The sequence below is a fragment of the Lepidochelys kempii genome, chromosome 9 (genome assembly GCF_965140265.1).
Source record: "Lepidochelys kempii isolate rLepKem1 chromosome 9, rLepKem1.hap2, whole genome shotgun sequence".
In the NCBI taxonomy this organism is placed as follows: domain Eukaryota; kingdom Metazoa; phylum Chordata; order Testudines; family Cheloniidae; genus Lepidochelys; species Lepidochelys kempii.
Window position 1 is genome coordinate 48,728,473 of NC_133264.1, and position 27,497 is coordinate 48,755,969.

Genomic DNA, 27,497 nt, shown 5'->3' on the forward strand with positions numbered 1-27,497 from the left:
CTACCTGCTCCCCTGTCAGCCCAGCAAACCAATTCTCTCCCAGCAATGGGCAGGTCAAAAGCTTGGAACCTGGCCCTTATACCCAAACCCTGTACATCAGTGGTCTCCAAACTTTTTATGCCCAAGATCACTTTTTGAATTTAAGGGCAACCCAGGATCTACCCTGCCCTTTGAGGCCCTGCCCCACTCACTCCATTCTCCCCTCTCTCTCTTGCTCACTCCCCCCAACCCTCAGTCACTTTCACCACGCTTGGGCAGGGGGTTGGGAGGTGGTAAGGGATGCAAGCTCTGGGAGGGTGTTTGGGTGCAGGAGGGGGCTTGGCTGCAGCACAAGAGGGGGTCCTGGCTCTGGGAACAGGGGCAGGGTGTTGGGGTGCAGGGAGGGAGCTTGGCTAGAGTGCATCAGGGGGTATGGAGTGCTGGTTCTGGGGGGACAGGGGGTTGTGGTGCAGGGTGCTGACTCTGGGAGGGAAGGTCAGGGCTGGGGCAGGGGCTTGGGGTGCTGGCTCTGGAAGGGTGCTCAGGGCTAAGGGTGTGGCCTCTGGCTGGGCAGTACTTACCTCAGGCAGCGCAGTGAGGTTAAGGCAGGAACTTAACCTTACATGCTGCTCCCTGCCTGCCTTGGCCCCATGCTGCTCCTGGAAGAGGCCAGTGCACCTCTGCAGCCCCTGAAAGAGGGGCATGTGGCTCTGCGTACTACCCCTTTCTCAGGCATCACCCACAATGTTCCCATTAGCCACCGTTCTCCACCAATGGGAGCTGTGGGGGGCAGTACTTGCAGGCAGGAGCAGCATGCGGAGACCCCTGCCCCTCCCTCCCCCCGGGGGCATGCTGGCTGCTTTCAGGAGCAGCGTGGGGCCGCAGCAGGGAGCCTGCCTTAGCAGCAGCCCCGCTACACCACCGGTGATTGCAATTGACTGGGAGAGGCCAAGGATCAACCAGCTGATCGCGATTGACAGTTGGTGACCACTGCTGTAAATGAATGAGCTACATTTTGTCTCTGTTGCCAGAGAATGGGTGTGGTGGATGAAGCTGCATCGAACAGGTCTGTCTTCAAGGCCCTAGAGCAGCAGTTCCCAGCCTACTGCTGAGGTCAGGGGTGGGCAAACTTTTTGGGCCTAGGGCCACATCGGGTACAGAAATTGTATGGAGGGCCAGGTAGGGAAGGCTGGGGGAGGCTATGCCTCCCCAAACAGCAAGGCGTGGCCTGGCCCCTGCCCCCATCCAGCCCGCTGGACCCCCCCACCATCCAACAACCCCCCCCACTCTCTGTCCCCTGACCATCCCCCCAGGTCGCCTGTCCCTGATCCAATGCCCCCTACCCTCCACCCCCTGACCACCCTGAGGACCCCTGCCCCTATCCAATCTCCCCTGCTCCCCACCCCCTTGGGCCCCCCCGCCCTGCTCTCCCTGCCCCACATTACCTGTGGGGTGGGGGAAAGTGGGGGCTCAGTCCTTTCTCCATGTGTTTCTCCAGCTCGTTTGGCTGCTCTCCCTGGCAGTCGGGTAGGGCTCACTCCCTGTCAGGGCTTGGCTGCTGGGGCCAGGGGCCAAGCATGCTGGGGGTAGAGGGGGGCCTTGACTTGCTCTGCCTCGACCCCTCCTGCCTGCCCGGAACCGCCCCTGACTGCACCGCCATGGAGCACCAGGTCTGGCAGCGCTATCACCGTGCCACCCAGCCAGAGCTGCAACCACGCTGCCCAGGCACTGGGGGAACTGGGACTGGGAGGGAGGGGAGGGGCCAGGGGCTAGCCTCCGCCCCGCTCACTACGCTGCAGGGCTGGCTCCTCTGCAAGCCTGTCCTGACTCCGCTCCCTGGCAGGAGCTCGGGGGCCAGAAGGAAGGGTCCTGCGGGCTGAATGTGGTCCGTAGTTTGCCCTCCTCTGGCTTAGGGGATACACTGCCAGATGGGAATGTGAATTGGGCCTGTGAGCCAGACCCAGCCCATGGCTGGATGCTATTGTGCTTATTCATGCCCACACAGCACTTTTTTCAGTTCTCCACCCCACTGCTTTTCTCTACAACAAGCCAAAGTTCACTGTCCCTAAAAATAGTTTTGGGGCAGCAACATTTGGAGACCCTGCTTTATACCTTCTGAATTGCAAAGGGATCCCGTTGTTCATTGTCCAGGTACTTTTCTAAGTTAAAGAAGGTGTTGTAGAATACGTGAGCCATTCTGCATCTCTTCAAGTCTCGCAGCGTCACCCTTCCTGCAGAAAGAGCACGCGTTATTTTAGTAGCGCATTCTTAATTAGTGAGTGGTAGGACCCATTTAGCACAGGTCTTTTCTAATTTAGGATAATACCACTAGGGTGTGTGTTTTTTCATGCTGCCAATGCCCATTTATTAGCCAAGCAAATAGATCTGTGTCTAGCTTGGACCAAGGATGAGGAGGCATCTCATCTGGCTTCTGTGGTTGTTTTGCATTCTGCTTCCTATATGCAGATTTCACACAGCATTCATGCCTGTCTAAAAGAGCACATCTTGGACTGTGTTCATACGTTACTCAATAGCCAGACAGGTGCTATGTAATAAACGGTTAGTACTACAGTCCTCATACCGCATGACACACTGGCTAGTGTAGAGCATGCCAGCATGTGCAGCAACTTAATTTCATTGGTCCTAATATGGTTTTATGATTAGAGGTAGCTGGGTTCTTCCAGTAGAATTATTGCCTCAGGCAGTTGTAAGATTGGGCTATTTTTGTGTTTCCTATGGGCGCTTATCAGATAGTGTTAGTAATGGGTAGTACTTGAATCATATTTATTGGCAAGCTATTGCTGTAAACAGCTCCTTACCAGGCCTATATTTTCCATTTACTGACTTTTGCAATTCCAGGATAATTTGCTGAAGTTCAGAGGGTGCTTTGTAGTCTGGCTTTTGTGCTATGGCTTCCTACAGGTTCTACCTTCACCAATTTTTGCTCATACAGATACTCATGAAACTCATCCCAACCAAAAACAATGGCCAGCATTGCTTTTTCAATCTAAGCACAGTTCTGCTGTGTTTCAGTCAGTGCTTTAGAAACATGTGTTGCTGGGCAATCATCTTGCAGAAGGACATTATCCAGTCCCCTTAATGTATGTGGCTTCTGCACTGCTGTTTGGTGTAAGGTTCTTTTCTTTGGCATGGTCCAAAATGTTACACATTGTTCCTCTCATTGTGTTGATTAAAATCAGGAGATCATCATGGTTACCTCATCCAGATCCCTCCATTGCAGGACAAGCTGCTGCGGGAAACCTGAACAGAAGCTACTTCAACTGTAAAGGTGATTTGAAGGTGTAGTTTTGCAGTGAACCTCCCAATACAGGCTATACTTTGATCTCCATCTTAACCTACAACAGAGCTTTTTAATTCACCCTCCATCCCGCCGTTAAGCAAGACTGAATCTAAATAATATTTGAAATATATATTACAACCACCAGATAATCCATTATTTAATTGGATGTGGGGGGAGAGGGGAAGGAATTCTCCATTACTTGAAATCTTTAAATGAAGATTAAATGCCTCTTTCTAAAAGAGAGAACATCCAGCTGAGCTAGAGTCCAGGAGCCTGGTGACATGCCATGGCCCATGCAATGCAGGAAGTCAGATTTGATGATCATAATGTTCCCTTCAGGCCATAAAACCTATGAACTCAAGAATTTACACCAGGTCTTGGATTGTAGTGCTGTACCTAAACTTTCTCTTGGGGTGTGTTTTTGCTCATCACCCAGGCCTACAGTAGCACAAGTCATCCATGAGGTCAGCAAGTTAACCCATTTGCTAATGGGTTAATGGAGATTGGTAGGGAGCTAGTGAAGGCCAGTTCACCACCTACAGCGCTTAGCAAATGGGTTAAACTGCTTCTGTTGAACTCATGGCTGACTTTTCCGTGCCTCCCAGGAGAGAGGTTTTGCACACAGGCAAATTGTGAGACTTTTTAGCTAGGCTAAGGAAAAGGACAGATTACTCACCTCATACAGTAACTGGAATTGTTTGAGATGTTTTGTCTCTATGGGTGCTCCATGTTTGGTGGCTGCAGACCAGTTTGCCTTTTATTGGAAACTTTTCTTCAGCTGTGTCTGCAGGTCTAGACCAAGGGTCTAAAGCGGGGGGCAGACCTGCTGCCGGTCAAGTTCCTTCTCAACAATGATGTACAAAGTACTCTGAGGTGGAGGGGAAAAAAGGCGGGTAGTGGAGCACACAGAGAAGGATGTATCTTGAAGAACTCCAGTTACTGTACAAAGTTAGTTACCTCCCCTTCTTTGTGTTTTTGCCCCTATGGGTGCTCCACGTTAGGTGACTCCGAAGCACTATCTTGATTACGGAGAAGAGTGCTGAGGAGATGAGTTCAGAGAACAGCCTCACCTAAGACTGTATTTGAGCTGGAGATATGAATGACATGGAAAAGTGTGCACAGAAGACCAAGTGGCAGCTTTACAAATGTCTGTAATGGGTATGTTTTTTAAGCAGTACTACTGAAATGGATTTAGCTCTGGTGGTATGGGCCAGTGCCCAAGGATGAGGGTGCATACCAGAAGCCTTGTAACATGCTAGGATGCATCCTGAGACCCATTTTAGATAGTGTGTATGGAGAGAGAAAATCCCTTCATTCTTTTGTCTGTCTCTCAGAGATGGGGGCTTGAAATTGGTCCTTCTGGTCCTGTGACAGATGGTCAATAAATTATGCAAATTTGGTGTAATAGTACTTTGTCAACAAAGCGCAATAGTGGGTGACACTGAACTGTACTGCAGCCAAGAAGTAGCTCTTGCTGCCAAGAAGATCAACGCACTTGAGCTCTTTATCATGAGAAGCTGATCTTGCCTGGTGGTGTCCGCTCCTTTCATTGACCAGACGTCAACCACAAGAAATGGGTGGTGGGGTAAGAAGAAAGGATATTCAGAGCCATTGGCCGGAACATAGTATTTTTTGTGAGCCCTGTTGCACCTGGGTGGGATAGTGACAGGTGTCACCAGGCCATAACATCTGGCAGACAAGAGGGTGTCATGAATAGACAGCATTAGTTTGCCTCGAAATGTGGTGTGGAGAGTATCCACCAGAGAGTGTTAGAGCTCTTGTATCTCTTCCAGGGTAATCTATAGTCTTGGCCACCCGCTTCATCACGTCCTGGAACAATCTAAAATAATCCACATAGGATGGTGGAGGGGGCATAACTGCTTCATACAGAAATGATGAGGATTATTTGTTGGAAGGAGGTACTTCCTCCTCTGCTCTTAACTCCTGGTCCTCCTCGAAGTCTCTCTGAGGATGTTTGGGATGCTTCATAGCGAAGGGGCTCCCTAGGTACTGAAGGCTGCTCCTGCTCATGGGTTCTTGTATCTTAGGGCATGCTGTCGAACTGGAGAAGGCCCTAGGATTCCAGAAAGCCCATTGTGGTTGGGGTATGGAAAGGGAGTGGGACTCCAAGCATGCTCCTGCAAAGGCTGGCGGGGCTAGTTTCCAGAACATCATCACCAGGGTATACTGCCAGGTAGGGAGGCTGGAAAGAGAAGGTGGCTGAATCTTGGATGGAGATGTCCTATTCTGAAGATGTACCAACCCCCCCCCGTCCAATAGACAGGCTAGGGATGTCGGTACCGGCATCTGAGTAGGTGCTGGTATCCGAGTCAGTACCAGTGGCCAAGCTTTTGTGGGAGGATGCACCGATACTAACTGGTAGGTTGTACAGGCGGATAGATTAATACTGACAGAGACATCCTCCCCATACCTCTTAGCCCTGGTCTACACTATGAGTTTAGGTCGAATTTAGCAGCGTTAGATCGATTTAACCGTGCACCTGTCCACACAACGAAGCCATTTTTGTTGACTTAAAGAGCTCTTAAAATCTATTTCCGTGCTCCTCCCCGAGGGGACTGGCACTGAAATCAACATAGTTGGGTCGAATTTGGGGTAGTGTGGACGCAATTCGACGGTATTGGCCTCCGGGAACTATCCCAGAGTGCTCCATTGTGACTGCTCTGGACAGCACTTTGAACTCAGATGCACTAGCCAGGTACACAGGAAAAGCATCAGGAACTTTTTAATTTCATTTCCTGTTTGGCCAGCATGGCGAACACAGCAGCACAGGTGACCATGCAGTCCCCCCAGAATCATAGAGCGTAGAATGTTTCTACGCTCCCCCTATCATCTCTGTCCCTGAGGTTATCACAGATTAGAAGGTGAAAAAACGCACTCGCGATGACATGTTTTCTGAGCTCATGCAGTCTTCCTGCACTGATAGGGCACAGCTTAATGCATGGAGGCATTCAGTGGCAGAGGCCAGGAAAGAATTGCTGTGTTTGCTTAACAGCAAAAGTATCATAGATTCATAGTTACTAAGGTCAGAAGGGACCATTATGATCATCTAGTCTGACCTCCTGCACAACGCAGGCCACAGAATCTCACCTACCCACTCCTGCGAAAAACCTCTCACCTATGTCTGAGCTATTGAAGTCCTCAAATCATGGTTTAAAGACTTCAAGGAGCAGAGAATCCTCCAGCAAGTGACCTGTGCCCCATGCTACAGAGGAAGGCGAAAAACCTCCAGGGCCTCTTCCAATCTGCCCTGGAGGAAAATTCCTTCCCGATCCCAAATATGGCGATCAGCTAAACCCTGAGCATATGGGCAAGATTCACCAGCTAGATATCCAGGAAAGAATTTTCTATAGTAACTCAGATCCTACCCCATCTAACATCCCATCACAGGCCATTTGGCCTATTTACCATGAATATTTAAAGATCAATTAATTACCAAAATCACGTTATCCCATCATACCATCTCCTCCATAAATTTATCGAGTTTAATCTTAAAGCCAGATAGGTCTTTTGCCCCCACTGCTTCCCTTGGAAGGCTATTCCAAAACTGATGGTTAGAAACCTTCGTCTCATTTCATGCCTTGCTAGTGATCCTGCCTGAGCCAGGTCACTGTGTCACATGCACTCCACGCTGTGGCAGCCTTGGGCGGGGGCATGATTACCTTGTGAACAGGAAGGCCGTAGTGTAGTGGTTGTCACATTCACCTAACACGCGAAAGGTCCCTGGTTCGAAACAGGTCACTGTTCCTTTTTCTGACTCCCCTCTTGCATTTTTAGTCTTAGAACAGACCACACTGTGAAATTTTACTTTGAATTATATCAATTATGAGTTAAATAATATGGAAGCTCTCTCTAAGTTATAGTCCCGGGTTCCTTACTCTTTCAGCTGCTCTGATAAATTCACATTTTTGTTAGGGGCGGGAGAAAATTTTCATGAAGCCTTTTATAGGGACTAAATGCTATCTAGGACTCTGAAATAATCTTAACGTGGCCCATAGAGTGCAATTCTTCGTTCTGGATTTGTCATTCCACAAGTTGAACGGCTCCTTACTATTGCCCAGGCTTCAAGAGCCATGGGAGCAAGGGGTAGGCTGGGGTAGGTGCAATCGCGTGGTGCTGCCACCTGGGAGAGCAGCCTGAGGCAGAAGCCTCCAGCTCGCATGATATTCCAGGCAGGACTGAATCTCCATGAGATGAAACTTAAAGAAGAGAATGACCTGGAGTCACTCCCATTCGGTGCTCTAAGAGGAGAATAGCCATGTCTGCCCAGGCACCCCGATCAACCTCACCAAGGTCTGCCAGGAGCACCCAGAGACGTTCAACAGCTATCAGTCCTACTGCACTGTCTGCTGCGAAAGCAAGGAGCTGCTGCTGTGTAGCAATGCAGTACCGCATCTGCCAGCAGCACCCAGGAGACGTATGGTGACAGTGAGCTGAGCGGCCTCCATGCTTGCTGTGGTATGGCAAGCATGGCAGCGGGCTGAGCGGGGCCAGCGGCCAGGACCCCGGCTGGCAGGAGCCGGCAGCTGGAGCCCCAGACCGGCAGTGGCCTGAGCTGCTCAGCCCGCTGCTGGTCTGGGGCTCCGTCTGCCAGCCCCACTCAGTCCGCTGCCTGTCTGGGGTTCTGATCATCCAGGCAGGCAGCGGGCTGAGCGGGGCTGGAGGACAGGACCCCGGAAAAAAGGCGCGAAATGATTGTCTGCCGTTGCTTTCACGGAAGGAGGGAGGGGGGCCTGACGACACGTACCCAAAACCACCCGCAACAAAGTTTTTGCCCTAACAGGCATTGGGAGCTTAACCCAGAATTCCAATGGGCAGCGGAGACTGCAGGAACTGTGGGATAGCTACCCACAGAGCACCGCTCTGTATGTCAACGCTAGCCATGGTAGTGAGGACGCACTCCTCACCTTGGTACCACTTGACTCACCAGGGTACTCCGCTGACTTAATGCGCTTAGTGTGGACATACACAATCAACTGTATAAAATCAAATTCTAGAAATCGACATCTATAAAATCAACCTAATTTCATAGAGTAGATATACCCAATTAGTAGAGGGGATTCATGCCCCTCTGTCACACAGAGGTCTTTGTGAGACGAAAGAGGATAGAACCGGTGATCCAGGGCAGTAGTCCTTGAGTCAAGTGGTACCAGAGACCACATGGATGTCTGGTCCACATGCTCCTTATGGCTATTTCCCACAGAGGATGCCAAAGTTGGGGCCGGTGCTTTGAGGAGTCCCTGTGTTCGGAGGGCTCTAAAGCTACAGAGGCCAGTGCTGAGTGGGGTTGCTTGCCAAGAGACTTCTCGGTATGTGAGGTGCTTGGTAGACCTTTCTGATGGAGCCAGAAGAAGCAGAAGTCTCAGCAGTACCCAGAGGGGGATGTGAGATCTTCTTAGTACTTGGTCTCTGGGGTGAATTTCCCTGGGCTTAGACTGGTTATCAGGAGACTGAGATCTCTTCTGCTTAGAAAGTCTGGAGAATTCAGAAGTTGTCCCTTGGTCTTTGATCGCTGGAACTGAAGTTGTCACCGGAGCACTGAGAGGCTGAGGCCTATGTATGTGGGGAATCAGACCCCATGGTCTTAGGGAACACTCCATAAGGAACAGTTTAAGTCTGTCCTCCTTCAGCTTCTTTGATCTGCTCTTTAATCTGAAGCAAACCTTACAGTTTGACGGGACATGGAACTCGCCGAGGCAGTAGGAATGCCCTTTACTGAGGGGGAAAGACCTGTGAAAGGTCTGGAAGGGTTTGAAGCCCAGGGTTTTGGGCACAACCTGCAGAAGGGAGGCTATGGGCAAAAAGGCCGAGGGTAGCATAGGCCCTACCATTGCCAATGAAGAAAAGGAAGGGGTGGAGCCCAAGGCAGTTCCAGGCAGTGCCATGTCTGAGTGGTGACAGAGTGAGACTGTGCAGGCAGTGTGCACCACATGCAGAGCTCATAGTTCAGCTCTGCACAGGCCCTTTGTGTGGGTGAGGATAGTGCCAGAAGAGCCTGTGGGTGGGGGATGGCACTCGTGCTGCATAGTAGCCCAGAATGGCTCCACAGGTGCCCTCCAGCCTGGCTGGGGCGATCCCCTCTCTGTAGTGCCAGGTGCACAGGTCCTGCCCAGAACCTGGCCTTTGGCAGGAGCTGTAGACACTCAACCACCAGGCCTGACTCATTTAGTAAAAAGCTTATGAAATGTCAGCATTGCCCTTCTACCTCTCCTACCTAATGGACTATTTCATTGCAGGGTTAATGGGCTGCCATACTACTCTCAGCAGTGTCAGAGGAGAATTTCTGTTGGGCGAAGTGGTTTTTTTGCTCTCTCTATTATGTGTTTGCCCTAATCTATGATACATGGAATGGTATGACATGAGCAGGCTGTAGCCTATCTCCTCCTTGTTATAAATCAGAAATTAAAATAGTGGCGGCATTAATCTAGCAAGAATTAGCCACCATAAACCCCTTACTCCTTGGGGCTTGATTGTTACTACTTGTGCAGGGATGTGCAAGCAACCTCCTCCTCCCCCACGTCCAACCACTTAGCACGGACATGGGCCACGTAGGCGTAGTGGAGAGAGAACCCAAATGAGCTCTTAAAATAAAAACAGAGTGAGCATAGGTGGGAACTTGGCCTCACTAAACACCTCCAACAGGCTGGGGTTTACAGCAGCTCTTACCATCCCCATCTGGCTTCACCAGGTCGAGCATTTGGCACAGTAAGTCATGGAATGGCAATGGCTCAATGCCCATCGCTTCCATCCTCTCACACTGTTCCTCGTAAAAATACTCCAGTTCATACATAGACAGCACACCATCTCCATCAGAATCCAGGCAGCGGAACCAGTATTCGATACTAAGGAAGAAGAAGAGAATTAGTATTTTCATGTTGGCAGCAGTGCAGAAACCAGGAATATTATCTTATCCACCAGAGATCGGAGCAGTGCAAGGTCCTCTGGTCCTGTACCACATCCACCATGACTGACAGCTAGAATTGCAGAGTAAAAGCAGAGTCTGACAATACCCTCAATTACTCAAGGGTAGGAATTTCCCTATTCTACAACTGGCCTTCAGTGTTGATGATGGGAGGGGACTGGAGCAGCTTCTAGGGGTTTGGGCAGCACTAACCAAGCACCAGTTAAAGTAACCTCTCTGTATAAGTCAGCTAGAGGCAGATCCTGCTGCTTCTGCCCTGAGCACTACAGGGGTCAGTTTACTCAGTAGCTTTGCTGTCTGCACAATGGAGGGGAAGCACAGTAACTGATATTAATGAATGTACTTGGGCCTACGTTTCCCAGCAAAGGCCCAGTATTCTGTGTTTGCTGTGTCCTGGGGTATGGGAACTGCGCCCTCGTCAAAGGTGGGGTTGCCCAAACAGGCTAATTGCCTGCAGTTATCCCTATACTTAGGTTATTGAGTATCTCTGGGAAACCCCTGGCAGGAGCTAATGCAGGCCTGGGATGTCCAAAATAGTTCCCTGTGCTCTTTTATGCAAAAGGCAAAGGTCTCAAATAACTGCTGTGGCTTTAGCTACGGCCAGGCCAGGGGCAGGACTGATGGGACTCCAGTTTTCATTCTCCCTCGCCAGTCACTGTCCTAAACAACTCAAGTGATTCTATGTGAGTGGCAGGCCACTGGAGAGGGGAATGCAAGGAGAGGCTGTGTAGTATTCTCCCACACCCACTAGTTCACACATCTGCTAAGTAAATGGAATCAATGGACCACTGGATTGCAATTTTTGTCATGCTCCCCCCAGCCATTCACCATAGTACGTAATCCCAGTTCTGAAAGGCATGTCCCATACCCTCATTGATTCTATAACTGAGTCAGTACTAGGCAAGTATCTGGCAGGAGAGCAGTGGAGTGACAGCAGTCAGGGGAACTGTTCTGTTCTAGCAGCATCCTACTGAGTCTCCCTCTTTGTTACCACCTCCTTCCCAGTCACCCAAGTCACTGATCTATACTAACAGTGCACAGATCACTGCAGGAAACACCTCTCTGATAAGCAGCATCCCTAAAAAATCAACATACTTCAGAACCCCAAAAGTCAGGGTCCTCTGCTCAGGGGAAAATCACTGAGACAGCAACAATGTTCCTTAGATTAGAGCAGGTCTTTAACTCCACGTTGACAATGTTCGCATAACAATCTGGGATGGAGCTATGCCCCATTCTCAGCCTGTGCTTTCCTGCCACCACCTCTTCCCTGTGGCAAGAACAGGAGCAGCACTCAATCCCGCGAAAGAGGCAGATGCATTATTGGACGAGGGTGTCCGGAACACACTGGTTGCCAAAGCCCTCAAGCTCATTCACTTCACAGCCAGAGGGATGGATTGTGGTTGGCAGCCCCCTGGGAGGGCAAAGTGGCCTCCTGCCAGGCACTGCTGCCACCAGCTGGATGCTGACCTGGCAGCAGAAGGCTGGCATCCAGAGCAAGCTGTGATCCTTATACGACATCAGGAGGGGGCTCTAGTGAGAGGGGCTTTCCTGGGGTGATACAGGCATGTAGGGGCTTGACAGTCATGTGGGGGAGCAAAATGGTTTGCTGGTGCCCAGGTCCTGCGCAGCGGCCTCCATGCCAGAGAGAGCTCTACCTGCCTCCCGGCAACTTGGGGGCTCCCTGATGGCTGGAGGCCCCATGCCTGCTGGCAGCGTTTGCACATAGTCCTCCATGCAAGCAAGGTGAGGAAGGGCCCTGGTGACGAAGGTGAAACAGGAGGCACTGAATGGGGCAGCTGGGGGTGAAACCCATAGCCACTTGGGCCTAAACCTTGCCAGGGGTGGGGCGGGCCCTTTGATAGGCAGTTGGGAGCATCCACTGCTGTTATGGCTCAGGTAGTGGCCTTCCCTTACCCTTGGAGGGGTGCTAGGACATAAGTCATGCTGAGGCCAGCAGCAGGGCCTGCCTGCTCGTGGTGGTGATGGCATGGAGCAAACAAATGAAAGCTTCTCCCACCTCCTCAGCTCTGCTCCCTGCATGTATCCTTAGGCAAACATGGGACAAGGGACAGAGTGGGGTGTGATGGGAAGTTTCGTGACCACCGATAAAATCCAGGGTCTAGAGAAAAGGTTACTTTAAAAGCAAAGTTTGTTTTTTATCTGGTTTTCCACTGGCAAAGGCAAGTTATCTGTGCAGGGTGATCCAGTAAGTCAATGCCTCACCTCCCACTGCAAGCCAGGCTCATCCTGGTTCACAGGCCTTTGCACTAACTAGCAGGTCCCAGTCTCCTGTAATCCCATGAGCTTTCTGCATGTGTCTCTCCACACCCTTCCTAGAAGTCCTACCTTGTAGGGCTCCTTTTGTCTTCCTCAGCAATGAGGAGCCACACGAAATCTGCATAGCTCAGCCGTCCCTCCTTCTGTGCTTCGTTGCCCCTGAAAGACCCAAAGCACCTTCTAAATTATAACATGAACACACAGCCAAAAGCACACTCAAAACACCTTCTGGGGAGCGAGTTGGGAATTTTCATACACCTAGAAAACACTCATGCTTGTTCTTTTAGGCCAGAAGGAGTCTGTTAGTATTGGTCGGCCCCTCCCATACTGAACTTGCTCAGGGAGGAGAAGTGCTCCTGAAAGCAGATACCGCATTCGCAGCCCTACTGTCACTGCAAAGATGAAGTTGCTTTTGAAGTACTCCCCACCCCTACAAACAGTTAGGAGCTTTTATTTTAAAGGAGCTTTTGTGATTGTGCCCTCCAGCTGCCTGACACTGTCACTGCTGTAGGACTAGGACACACATACATACATGAAGTGTAAGCACCTGTCCCCTCTCCTGTGGCCCACAGCGATGCGTTTGGGAACTGTGCTAATTTGACAGGGTTTTATTTATTTTTAAAATCACCCACCGGTCCCTCTCTTCCTTTTCAGACTGGCCCTAGCCTGTGACGGAAACGCTAGCACCTTGCCCTCTCAGTGGGATGGGGAATGTATGAGAATACCTTGCATTTCTACTTAAGGCTGATAGGATTCCTGTTCTAGTTTTTGCTTCCTTCCAGTTCTCCATTTAATTCTCCAGCCAGGGTGCTATACCTTACCTCACCACTGCTCCACTGAATATCCTCTCAATAATCCTGGTTGATAAAGCTGGAAATGAAGAAAATGAAGCATCAATACATAGGCACAGTTAGCCTCATGGTCTATCAGAGCTGTGTGTGTGCGTGGTCAATCTGTATGAAGTCATTATCCCACAGCTAAAAGGACAGGCAACGAACACGGCCTGCATGGCCATTTTAGTACAGCCCAAACTTTAATAGCTTTGCAAACAGTAGCAATTAACCTTCCAAGTCTCTCTCACTCTCTGTCACTTCCTGTGCCTAGCCTGGCAACAAAACTATTGTCCCCCTAGAATGTGGCAGCTCCAGATTATCCAGCTATAAGACCTTGGAAACTAATAGCGCCACTGGGACTTGTCCCATGATCAAGGGCTGCCAGAGTGGGGTGAGCACTTGTGGCATGAGGGCACGAAGGATAGCTCAGCATGTTTAGCTCAACAAAAGAAACTCAGCGTCTTTACCACTATGGTGGAACATTGAAACCCTGCACTCCCATAACGAGAGCTGGGTGAATACTGGTGTTTTTGGTTTGCTGGCAATGCTGAATAACTGGAAAAATATTTCACTTTGGGTGGAAATTTTCAGTGAATCGAAAAGTCTGAGCTGGGTCAAAACACACTATGCAGTTGAGCCATTTCTAAAACATGTCAATTTTTGTCAGTTCAATGAAACACTTCAGTGAACTCGACATAAATTTGCAAATAGGGTTGGGTCACCTGAAACTACATTCTTCCCCCAGCAAATTCATTATTTGCTGAAAAAAAGATCACCGAGCTCCAGGCACATCCATGCCAGGGACTGGCTGTCTCTCCCCACTGTCCTGCCACAATTTAACAGTAGCGGCTGTCAGGATTTACCAGGTTACTGTGATTATTTTTACACTTACTGAGGAACACTTTCTAGCACATAGTGAAGTACTTGCCTAAATAACTGGCCCTCACCTACAGCTCTCACAGTATGCCAGCACAGTCCATTAGGGGCAGTAGTATCCTATATTCACGTGGGGTGGCTTCAGCCCATGCAGAAGACTGCTGAAGGTCTAGCACCACTTAGATAGCCCAACTGTCTCTTGGCTACTGCCATAAGGTGGCAGGGCCTGAAAAGCAGGCTGGTTGCAGAGAGGAGTGCAGGCTGCAGCCTATGGGTAGCTGGTATAAGCGCTTTGGGGAGGCTAAGAAATGTTGGAGTTGGCAAACCTCCCTTTGGAGGCATGCTGGCCCACTGTCAGAAGCTCCCGAGAAGTGTGTGTGGGACTTAGATTTTCAGAAAACCTTTGACAAGGTCCCTCACTAAAGGCTCTTAAGCAAAGTATGCTATCATGGGCTAAGAGGGAAGTTCCTTTCATGGATCAGTAACTGGTTAAAAGATAGGAAACAAAGGGTAGAAATAAATGGTCAGTTTTCAGAATGGAGAGAGGTAAATAGTGGTGTCCCCCAGAGGTCTGTACTGGGACAATTCCTATTCAACATATTCATATATGATCTCGAAAAAGGGATAAACAGTGAGGTGGCAAATTTTTCAGATGATACAAAACTACTCAAGATAGTTAACTCCCAAGCAGACTGTGAAGACCTACAAAAGAATCTCACAAAACTGGATGACTGGGCAACAGAATGGCAGATGAAATTCAATGTTGATAAATTCAAAATAATGCCCACTGGAAAACATAATCCCAATTATACATATAAAAATGATGAGGTCTAAATCAGCTGTTACCACTCAAGAAAGAGATCTTGGAATCATAGTGGATAGTTCTCTGAAAACATCCACTCAACATGCAGCTAGAGTCAAAAAAGCAAACAGAATGCTGGGAATGATTAAGAAAGGGATAGATAATGAACAGAAAATATCATATTGCCTCTATATAACTCCATCTTGCATACTGCATGCAGATGTGGTCGCCCCAGCTCAAAAAAGATATATTGGAATTGGAAAGGGTTCTGAAAAGGGCAACAAAAATGATTAGGTAGGACTGGGACTTTTCAGCTTGGAAAAGAGATGACTAAGGTGAGATATGATAGAGGTCAATAAAATAATGACTGGTGTGGAGAAAGTAAATAAGGAAGAACTAGGGGCCACCAAATGAAATTAATAGGCAGCAGGTTTAAAACAAACAAAAGGAAGTATTTTTTCACACAACGCACAGTCAACTTGTGGAACTCTTGCCAGAGGATGTTGTGAAGGCCAAGACCATAACAGAGTTAAAAAAAGAACTAGATAAGTTCATGGAGGATAAGGCCAACAATGGCTATTAGCCAGGATGGGCAGGGATGGTGTGCCTAGCCACTTGATGATTACTGTTCATTCCCTCTGGGGAACCTGGCATTGGCCATTGTTGGAAGACAGGATATTAGGCAAGATGGATATCTGGTCTGACCCAGTATGGCCGTTCTTATGTTCTTAGTGAGTCGGGGAGGCAGGGAGTGCTCCCACCAGTCCTGGTTAAATTACAGGCTTCACAGCCTTACACACTGAGAAGCTGTAGTAGTGGAGAAGGGGAAGTGCAGGCCGGACAAGGCCCCTCGGTCACAAAACCAGATGGGATTCCTCCTCTGGAGCCACAAGGCCCATAACAGTCTTTCCCCTCTTCCAGCCAAGAGAGAACGTGCCTCAGTGCACCTTCCCTGAATAGGCCTGGACCCCAGGCAGGCACCTGGGCTAGCATTGGAGACAGCTCAGAGAAAGGAGCCAAGAAGTGAGGCTAGAGGTCACTGGCTGAATGAATAAGGGAGGTGGGCGACTAGTGCACTACTGGAAGGGGCAAAAGCTGAGGATTAAATGCATTTAAAATGTGAATGTGCAGCAAGGTAAAGAAAGGGTTGGGCAGGATTTGGAGGGGATGGGTTATGTACACAGATATTTAAACTGGCTCCTTCTGCTGGGGCCATAGGCTACACAGCCTCCCATTGGGAGATGCCTTAGGCATGGGAACTAAGGCCCACTCCTGGCTCCACATGGCTGGGGGAGAAGGCTCCTCCCACCCCTAGACTGAGTGCTTGGCTCCTGAATCTTGTGTTCAGCCTGAGCTTTCTTACGGGCGCCTTTCCTTTGGGTCTACTTGTAAGCCGCTGTTGTTTCCACAAGCGGAGAGGCAAGACGGGACACCTGTTGCTTTGTCCAGAACACTGCCCCCACACTTTAGTGCTCCCACTGGGTATATGGAAGATGCGTGGGTTGCAGCTGGTGCTGTTGTTGGGTTTAGGGAGGACCACCAAGGAGACTGGGATCCTGAGCTTGCATAAGAAAATGTAGCAGCTCCCACACCAACTGCCCCCACCCCTGCAGCTGGGACATGGCTGAGTTGCCCTCACCCTAGGGACCTCCATAAGCTCTTAGGAACCTTTTTCCAGGTACAAAGCTTCTTCAGGGCCTTTTCCAACTCCCCACTCTCAACCATCACTTGAGTCTCTCACCTCACACTCCACAGCAAAGTACAGAACCAGCTTCTTGTCCCCCTTGCTATTTTCTAAGCTGTACCTCCTCTGCTGAACTGCATTGTCCACCTGTGGCCAGAGGGCAGCTGAGCTGGAGGCAGCCAGTCGATGACTGCAAGGGGATTTAGCATCATTACAGACCCCACTGTGTAGAAGCCCTTATCGTCTATTGCAGCTCCCCTTCTCCCCGCCCTAAAAATGGCTCTGTCAATTAGCACTAAGTGAAGTCCAGCACTGCCCCCAGTTACATTGCTGTGGCACCAAATTTTCCATTTAAAATATAACTTCCCAGCAAGGCAAGGCCTACCTTTTCCCGCAACTTTTACAGGTTTCTGTTACCACCATCCTCAGCACATGTCCCAGCCTGGGGGATCAACTCACCTTGATCATTGTATCTAGCCAGATCCTTCTGGCTGATGTAGAGGTCATGGTCAGTGTCCAGCTCCCAGAATTTACAGTAGATGACATAGAAGTGCTCATAGGAGAAGTAGTCTGTGATTTGGTTTATGTCATCCTCTTCCTCCAAGAGGGCAAGAGTCTGAAATGGCACAAGTTGGAAGGAAAGTTAATTCTAGACTAGATAGGGAGATGCTTCAGCAATTGTCTGGGTACCAAGGCTCTGGCACGGAGGCAAATTACACATTGTGAACTAATCCGCCTCTGAAATGTAACCCTTTTCCATTTGCCAGCTGTCATATGCAAATACATTCATCATTTATCAAGGGAATGAGCAAGGAGGCACAGCGAATGACAGATACCCTTGTTCAGAAATGGATCTCCTGGCATGTGAGTACGGATGTCTGCATAAACAATGCTTATCCCCAGAGCGTCCTATAAACACCACCACTTTCATGTGAGAATTCAGGAATAATGAACAGAAGCAAGGCGGGGCAGAGGGGACACCAAACAGCCATCTAGAATTGGCCCCAATGTCTGCATAGGCTGCCTTCGATCAGCCTGTGACACTCAGTGACATTCACCACCATAAGGCCTCAAATCTCAGTAGGAAATGGGGCACATCCCGTGTCAAAAAACAATGCACTCTGGAGCAACGTCATCCTGGTACAGTACACTTTTGTACCCCATCCCTTTCCTGTCTCTCTTCCTTCCCTTCTCACCAATCACCTTTCTCGCTCTCCTCTCAAGGCGTTGTGGTCTCAGCACCTCCCAACATTTGCATGTTGGGATCATAGGATCATAGAATATCAGGGTTGGAAGGGACCTCAGGAGGTCATCTAGTCCAACCCCCTGCTCAAAAGCAGGACCCATACCCAATTAAATCATCCCAGCCAGGGCTTTGTCAAGCCTGACCTTAAAAACTTCTAAGGAAGGAGATTCCACCACCTCCCTAGGCAACGCATTCCAGTGTTTCACCACCCTCCTAGTGAAAAAGTTTTTCCTAATATCCAACCTGAACCTCCCCCACTGCAACTTGAGACCATTACTCCTTGTCCTGTCCTCTTCCACCATTGAGAATAGTCTAGAACCATCCTCTCTAGAACTACCTCTCAGGTAGTTGAAAGCAGCTATCAAATCCCCCATCATTCTTCTCTTCTGCAGACTAAACAATCCCAGTTCCCTCAGCCTCTCCTCATAAGTCATGTGTTCCAGACCCCTAATCATTTTTGTTGCCCTTCGCTGGACTCTCTCCAATTTATCCACATCCTTCTTGTAGTGTGGGGCCCAAAACTGGACACAGTACTCCAGATGAGGCCTCACCAATGTCGAATAGAGGGGAACGATCACGTCCCTCGATCTGCTCGCTATGCCCCTACTTATACATCCCAAAATGCCATTGGCCTTCTTGGCAACAAGGGCACACTGCTGGCTCATATCCAGCCTCTCGTCCACTGTCACCCCTAGGTCCTTTTCCGCAGAACTGCTGCCTAGCCATTCGGTCCCTAGTCTGTAGCTGTGCATTGGGTTCTTCCGTCCTAAGTGCAGGACCCTGCACTTATCCTTATTGAACCTCATCAGATTTCTTTTGGCCCAATCCTCCAATTTGTCTAGGTCCCTCTGTATCCTATCCCTGCCCTCCAGCGTATCTACCACTCCTCCCAGTTTAGTGTCATCCGCAAATTTGCTGAGAGTGCAATCCACACCATCCTCCAGATCATTTATGAAGATATTGAACAAAACCGGCCCCAGGACCGACTCCTGGGGCACTCCACTTGACACCAGCTGCCAACTAGACATGGAGCCATTGATCACTACCCGTTGAGCCCGACAATCTAGCCAACTTTCTACCCACCTTATAGTGCATTCATCCAGCCCATATTTCCTTAACTTGCTGACAAGAATACTGTGGGAGACCGTGTCAAAAGCTTTGCTAAAGTCAAGATACAATACATCTACTGCTTTCCCTTCATCCACAGAACCAGTAATCTCATCATAGAAGGCGATTAGATTAGTCAGGCATGACCTTCCCTTGGTGAATCCATGCTGACTGTTCCTGATCACTTTCCTCTCATGTAAGTGCTTCAGGATTGATTCTTTGAGGACCTGCTCCATGATTTTTCCGGGGACTGAGGTGAGGCTTACTGGCCTGTAGTTCCCAGGATCCTCCTTCTTCCCTTTTTTAAAGATTGGCACTACATTAGCCTTTTTCCAGTCATCCGGGACTTCCCCCGTTCGCCACGAGTTTTCGAAGATAATGGCCAATGGCTCTGCAATCACAGCTGCCAGTTCCTTTAGCACTCTCGGATGCAACTCATCCGGCCCCTTGGACTTGTGCACGTCCAGTTTTTCTAAATAGTCCCTAACCACCTCTTTCTCCACAGAGGGCTGGCCATCTATTCCCCATGTTGTGATGCCCAGCACAGCAGTCTGGGAGCTGACCTTGTTCGTGAAGACAGAGGCAAAAAAAGCATTGAGTACATTAGCTTTTTCCACATCCTCCGTCACTAGGTTGCCTCCCTCATTCATTAAGGGGCCCACACTTTCCTTGGCTTTCTTCTTGTTGCCAACATACCTGAAGAAACCCTTCTTGTTACTCTTAACACCTCTCGCTAGCTGCAGCTCCAGGTGCGATTTGGCCCTCCTAATTTCATTCCTACATGCCCGAGCAATATTTTTATACTCTTCCCTGGTCATATGTCCAACCTTCCACTTCTTGTAAGCTTCTTTTTTATGCTTAAGATCTGCTAGGATTTCACCGTTAAGCCAAGCTGGTCGCCTGCCATACTTATTATTCTTTCGACACATCGGGATGGTTTGTCCCTGTAACCTCAACAGGGATTCCTTGAAATACAGCCAGCTCTCCTGGACTCCTTTCCCCTTCATGTTAGTCCCCCAGGGGATCCTACCCATCCGTTCCCTGAGGGAGTCGAAGTCTGCTTTCCTGAAGTCCAGGGTCCGTATCCTGCTGCTTACCTTTCTTCCCTGTGTCAGGATCCTGAACTCAAGAAACTCATGGTCACTGCCTCCCAGATTCCCATCCACTTTTGCTTCCCCTACTAGTTCTTCCCGGTTTGTGAGCAGCAGGTCAAGAAAAGCTCCCCCCCTAGTTGGCTCCTCTAGCACTTGCACCAGGAAATTGTCCTCTACGCTTTCCAAAAACTTCCTGGATTGTCTATGCACCACTGTACTGCTCTCCCAGCAGATATCAGGAAAATTAAAGTCACCCATGAGAACCAGGGCATGCGATCTAGTAGCTTCCGCAAGCTGCCGGAAGAAAGCCTCATCCACCTCATCCCCCTAGTCCGGTGGTCTACAGCAGACTCCCACCACTACATCGCTCCTGTTGCTCACACTTCTAAACTTAATCCAGAGACACTCAGGTTTTTCTGCAGTATCGTACCGGAGCTCTGAGCAGTCATACTGCTCCCTTACATACAGTGCTACTCCCCCACCTTTTCTGCCCTGCCTGTCCTTCCTGAACAGTTTATAACCATCCATGACAGTACTCCAGTCATGTGAGTTATCCCACCAAGTCTCTGTTATTCCAATCACGTCATAATTCCTTGACGTCACCAGGACCTCCAGTTCTCCCTGCTTGTTTCCAAGGCTTTGTGTATTCGTATATAAGCACTTGAGATAACCTGCTTATCGCCCCTCATTCTCAGTATGAGGCAGGAGCCCTCCCCTCACAGACATTCCTGCCTGTGCTTCCTCCCGGTATCCCGCTTTCCCACTTACCTCAGGGCTTTGGTCTCCTTCCCCCGGTGAACCTAGTTCACCGGGGCTTTATCACACCAGGGCTTTATCAATTTAGCTTCCTAGCTTCCCATCCCTGGTTTCAGTGCCAGTAAGAGGCAAGATGGCCACTTCAGTCTGATAAAGTATGGCCTTAAAGAAAATGAAAAGGCCAGGGGATCTAGGGACTGCTTTTCTCTTTCTTTCTTGCCACCCCTATACCCCTTGGAGCTTAAGAGTTTTAGATTTTCTAAAATGGAGTCTGAGAATCTGGGGGAGTCAGGGGTTTGTGTTTCTAGACAGTTTCTTGACACAGTAGACAGGTTGGCCTGGGAGGCCTCCTCAGCTTCAGAGTCAAATGCAAGTTACTCCCAAGCTCAGCACACAGGCCATTTCAGAAATCCAGAGTTATTCCCTTTATTCAGAGGAACCCAACTGAGTTGCACGTTACTTAGACAAAGAACTCTAAAAGCTGGGAGCAGTCTCTCTCCTGCCACGGCCTCCCTAGTCCGTGCATTTCCACCATCCCTCTCCCTCAGTCATTCGATGCCTCCCAGACTTCTGAGGAGTCTTTTGAACAGTTAAACTTTTGATTGTGCCCCACCTAAGAGTAATTCATCCTGCCCCTTCCCTGCTGCCCAGGACCATGGACACCATGTGCATGGAAGGAAAAGTTACTTACCTTGTACAGGTTTCAGAGTGTTAGTCTGTATCAGCAAAAAGAACAAGGAGTACTTGTTTGTTAGTCTCTAAGTGTCACAAGTACTCCTCGTTCTTTTTACCTTGTACAGTCACTGGAGCTCCTCAGGATGTTTCTCCCTATGGGGCTCCACTTCAGGTGCACATGTGCCCCATGTCTCTTCAACCAGACGTTTGGAAGCAGTGCCTGTTTAGTTCACACATGTGTCCTAGCAAACCTGGTGCCTAAAACTGACGGTACATAGGCCATGTCAGACAAACCGCCTTCAGTTCCTTCTCTGCCACAAAGGCAAAGGCTCCAAGGCAGAGAAGAAGGAGGGTGGTTAATGGAGGAACTATACCATTATATACCCCTATACCCTGTACTGTATAGGGAAAGTAACCTCTCCTTCCTCTTCGAGTAGTGATCCTCTGGGTGCACCATTTCAGGTGACTTCCTGCTACAGGAAGTGGGTACTTCGGACCCCGGTCTCAGACTGTAGGAAGAATAGCAGTACCAAAAGCAGTGTTTGCTCTATCGGTGTTCGCTAGTGTGCAATGTTTCAGAAAGGTGTGAACTGAAACACACAAAGCAACTTTGAAGATTTTTGCATTGGGAACTTTCTTCAACAGAGCTATATTCGTAGATTGGGCTATAACACAAGGAGGAGGCTGAATATTAGCGGCCTCAAGGAAGAGGGCATGCAACCAGAAAGCCACTTGGTGAGTCTTTGGGTTGGGACAGGGGCCCCTTTAACTTTGTGTGCAAAAGAGACAAACAATTTGGGGGAGGCCCTAGGGGGTTTAGTTCTGTCCAAGTAGAAAACCAACACTCCCCTGACAACCAAGGTGAGAGGGGAGGCTTCTTCTCAAGTCTGGTGAGGTTTAGAGTAAAAAAATGGAAATTGAATGTCCTGATTGATTTGGAAGTCTGAGGTTACCTTGGGCAAAAACCAAAGGTGTGATCAGAGAGATACTTTCTTCCTCTAAAAATGGTATGGGGGGTTCAGCTATTAGAACCCCTAATTTGCCAATCCCTCTAGCTGAGGTGACAGCAACTAAAATGCAGTCTGCATGGACAAGAGAAGCAGGAAACATTTAGCCAGTAGCTCAAAGGGAGATGGCTTCATCAGCAAATTGAGGATGAGATTCAGGTCCCATCCTGGGGCAGATTGCCTGATATGTGGGAAGAGATTCAATAAACGTTTAATGAATCAATATGTGGTGGGGTGAGCAAACACCGAAAACCCCTCAACAGGGAAATGGATGCTGTGATAGCTGCTAAATTGACTTTAACAGAACTCAGAGGCAGTTCTTCAGGACTAAAAGGTAAACCAGAATGTGAGCTGGGGAAAATCAATATGGGACAGACCCTGTTGGGTACACCACTGGTAGAATCTCTCCCATTTCTGTTGACATGTTTTCCTCATGGATGCTTTTCTACATGCAGTAACACCTCTTGCACCTCTTTCAAACAGTCCATCTGGGGAGACAGCTAGCAGTCAAGCCTTGAGATGCAGTTCTCCAAGGTTGGGGTGAAGAACCTTCCTTGAGTCCTGGATCAGTAGGTCTGGTACACAGCACCTGGTAACCATAGAGCAGGACAAGAGGAGGGGCGAATCAAGTATGAGAATCATATTTGTCATGGCCAAGCCTGTGCAATTAGAATGACTCTGGCTTTGGCCTGATTGATTTTGTTCAGGCCTCTGAGAAGCAATAGCATCAGGGGATAGACATAGAGGATGGATTTCTTCTCCAACAAAAAATGAGGAAGGCATGTTCCAGAGAATGACAATCCAGACCTCCTCTTAAGCAGAATGTCCAGCATTTTCTGTTGGTGACAGTAGCAAAGACATCTACTTCCAGAGCCCTCCAGGGAAGGAAAATCTCCTTGAGAATCGCTGAGCTCCCACTCAAGATCCTGGCAGAAGTGCCTGCTAAGGTTGCCGGCTAAGGTGTTCTAGGGACCTGGTAAGTATGTGGCTGAGATGAAGATCTGATGGAACAGGCAACAGTTCCACAGCTTCAGTGCTTCTGCACAAAGGGAGGGAGACCTCACTCCTCCCTGGTTACATATATAGAACATGCTGGCCTGGCTGTACATCCTGACTCTGATGGATTGGTCTTTGATCATAGTCATTCGGACCACTCTGAGCTCCAGCAGGCTGGTATGGAGAATCGATTCTTGAGCAGCCCATTTGCCTCAAATGGTTTGACTTTGAAGATAAGCTCCCCACCCTACTAGAGATATGTCTGTTTCTATTGTTGCAGAGTGAAGGGGATTCCTGTACACATTTGTCAAGGTCTTTCCACCAATTGAGTTAGTTCAGAACCTCTCAAGAAGCTGACACTAACTTGTCCAAACTGTGTTTGTTGGGAGTGTAAATGGTTTTTAAGCTAACTTGGTAGCAGCAAAGATATGACCTGGCATGTAATGTCAGAAAGGTGCAGGCAGCCATAACCCAAGCCTTGTAAACAAATCCTGGTAATTGTCTCTGGGTTCATTTGAGCCTGAGAAATTAGGCTTGTCAGTGTGATAAATCTGTCTACAGGTAGGTAATCTCTGGACATTATGGTGTCCAATGTGGCTCCTATATTTGCTGTTCAATGAATTGGTGTCAAAGTGGACATTTCTCTGTTGAGCTGAAGTCCCAGCACATCAAATGGGCTTATGGTCTTTGTGACTGCAGAGTGAACTTGACTGTAAGAGTGGCCCTTGAGGAGCCACCTGCTGAGCTGGGGGAAGACGACCATTATGACTGTGCTGCCCCCACTGTCTGAACCTTCATAAAGACCCCGGGGGCAGCAGAGAGTCCGAAGGGGAGCACTCAGTATTGAAAGTGATGCTGACCGATCATGAATGGCAGGAATTGCTTGTGAGCCAGGCGTATCACAATAAGAAAGTACACATCCTAGAAGTTGAGGGCTGCAAATCAGTCCTCCAGATCTATAGATGGTTTTATTGCTGCGAGTGTCACCATCCTGAGTTTCTGTCCCCAGATGAAGTTCTTCAACACTCTTGAGACCAAAGATTGGTCTCTACCTGCCCTTCTTTTTGGGAACTAGAGAGTACTTGAAGTAGAACTCCTTTCCTCTGCTGGCTCGAATGGCTCCTATGTGAAGAAGGGATTGAACTTCTTGTCTCAGAAGACATTTATGAGATGGGTCCCTGAAAAGGGATGGGGAAAGGGAGAAGGAATGGAGATGAAATTGATGGGAGTAGCCCGAGGTTACAAACTCCAACACCATCTGTTCCCAAGATCTTTGAAAATGGAAGACACGATTCCCAAAGGGTTGGGCAGGGGGAGGTTAGAACATTACAGCCATAGATCTGAGGGATAGGGTGGTTCCCAACCCATGACCAAGGCATTGAAATGGATGCTTGCCTGCTAAGCAGGGCTATGGTGTTATCACAGCAGAGGTTAAGCTCTTCTCTTTTGAAACCTAGTTTTTTTCTCAGGTGGTTCTGATGGTCAACGGTACACCAGGAACTGAACGGGATGAGATCTCTGTACTCAGATTCATAGACTTTAAGATCAGAAAGAACCATCATGATCATCTGGTCTGACTTCCTGCAAATTGCAGGCCACAGAACCTCACCCCCACTCCTGTGATAGACCCCCGAATCTCTGAGTGAGTTATTGAAGTTCTCAAATCATGATTTAAAGACTTCAAGTTACAGAGAATCCACCATTTACACTAGTTTAAACCTGCAAGTGGCCCATTCCCCATGCTGCAGAGGGAGGTGAACCCTCCTCCAACCCCCGATCTCTGCCAATCTGACCCAGGGGAAAATTCCTTCCTGATCCCAAATATTGCAATCAGTTAGACCCTGAGCATGTGGGCAAGACCCACCAGCCAGACACCTGGGAAAGAATTCACACTAGTAACTCAGAGTCCTCCCCATCTAGTGTCCGATCTTTGGCCACTGGTGATATTTGCTGCTAGCAATTGCAGATCAGCTACATGCCATTATAGGCAGTCTTATCATACCATTCCCTGCATAAACTTATCAAGTTCAGTTTTGAAGCCAGTTAGATTTTTTCCCCCCACTGCTCCCCTTGGAAGGCTGTTCCAGAACTTCACTCCTTTGATGGTTAGAAACGTTTACCTAATTTCAAGCCTAAATTGTTGATGGTCAGTTTATATCCATTTGTTCTTCTGTCCACATTAATGCTTAACCTAAATAACTCCTCTCCCTCCCTGATATTTATCCCTCTGCTGTATCATATCTCCCCTCCGCCTTCTTTTGGTTAGACTCCACTGGTAAGGTAAGTTTTTCATTCCTCGGATCATCCTAGTAACCCTTCTCTGCACCTGTTCCAGTTTGAATTCATCTTTCTTGAGCATGGGAGACCAGAACTGCACACAACAGCATTACAGATAAGGTCTCACCAGTGCCTTGCATAATGGTACTAACATTTCCCTGCCTCTACTAGAAATACCTCACCTTATGTATCCTAGGACTGCATTGGCTTTTTTCACAGGTAGATCATATTGGTGGCTCATAGTCATCATGTGATCAATCAATACACTCAGGTCTTTCTCCTCCTCTGTCACTTCCAACTGATACGTCCCCAGATTATAGCAAAAATTCTTGTTGTTAGTCCCTAAATGTATGACCTTGCACTTTGCACTATTAAATTTCATCCCATTTCTATTACTCCAATTTACAAGGTTGTCCAGATCTTCTTGTATGATATTCCAGTCCTGCTCCGTCTTGGTAATACTTCCCAACTTTGTGTCATCCACAAATTTTATTAGCACACTCCCATTTTTTGTGCCAAGATCAGTTAAAAAAAAAAAAGTTAAATAAGATTGGTCCCAAGACCAATCTCTGAGGAACTCAACTAGTAACCTCCCTCCAACCTGACAGTTCACCTTTCAGTATGACCCATTGTAGTCTCCCCTTTAACCAGTTCCTTATCCCCTTTCAGATCTCATATTAATCCCCATCTTCTCCAATTTAACTAACAATTTCCCATGTAGAACTGTATCAAATGCCTTACTGAAAGCCAGGTAGATTAGATCTAGTGCATTTCCTTTGTCTAAAAAATCTCAAAGAAGGAGATTAGTTGGTCTGGCACGATCTACCTTTTGTAAAACCATGTTGTATTTTATCCCAATTATCATTAACCTTTATGTCCTTAACTACTTTCTCTTTCAAAATTTGTTCTAAGACCTTGCATACAACTGAGGTCAAACTAACAGGCCTGTAGTTTCTTGGTTCACTTTTTTTCCTTTTCTTAAAAATAGGAACTTTATTAGCAATTCTCCTGTCATAGGATACGACCCCCAAGTTTACAGATTCATTAAAAATCCTTGCTATTGGACTTGCAATTTCATGTGCCAGTTCCTTTAATATTCTTGGATGGAAATTATCTGGGCCCACTTATTTCGTCCCATTAGGCTGTTTGAGTTTGACTTCCACCTCAGATGTGGTAATTTCTACCTCCATATCCTCATTCCCATTAACCACCCTGCCAGTACCCCTAAGCTCTTCATTAGCCTTATTATTAAGAATTTAGGCAAAGTATTTGTTTAGGTGTTGGGCCATGCCTAGATTATCTTTAATTTCCACTCTTCAGTGATTAGCGGTCCCACTTCTTTCCTTGTTTTCTTTTTATTTATATGGCTATAGAACCTTTTACTATTGGTCTTAATTCCCTTTGCAAGGTCCAATTCTGCATGGCTTTTGGAAGTTCTCACTTTATCCTTATACTTTCTGACCTCCAAGAGGTAATTTTATTTGCTGATCCCTCTCATCTTCCATTCTTTGTAGGCTTTCTGCTTTCTCTTAATCACCTGAGATATTTGCTCATCCATCTTGGTCTGCAACCCCACCCTATGATTTATCCCCTTGCTTGGGATGCAGGCTTCAGATTGTTTCTGCAACTTTAACTTAAAGTAATTCC

At 48.3% G+C, this 27,497-nt stretch overlaps 1 protein-coding gene across 4 annotated transcripts in view; it reads right to left on the reverse strand.

Annotated features, from left to right (window-relative positions):
- The window catches only part of PPP2R3A (protein phosphatase 2 regulatory subunit B''alpha), a 148,083-nt gene that overhangs the window by 15,239 nt on the left and 105,347 nt on the right, over positions 1-27,497 (reverse strand). For all 4 annotated transcript variants that reach the window (XM_073360239.1, XM_073360240.1, XM_073360237.1 and 1 more), the window contains 5 exons: positions 17,152-17,308; positions 13,319-13,367; positions 12,567-12,656; positions 9,965-10,140; positions 2,092-2,210 (listed from right to left, as the gene is read on the reverse strand). In XM_073360239.1, the coding sequence (XP_073216340.1) occupies positions 2,092-2,210; positions 9,965-10,140; positions 12,567-12,656; positions 13,319-13,367; positions 17,152-17,308 (591 nt within the window). The remainder of the gene's footprint in view (positions 1-2,091; positions 2,211-9,964; positions 10,141-12,566; positions 12,657-13,318; positions 13,368-17,151; positions 17,309-27,497) is intronic.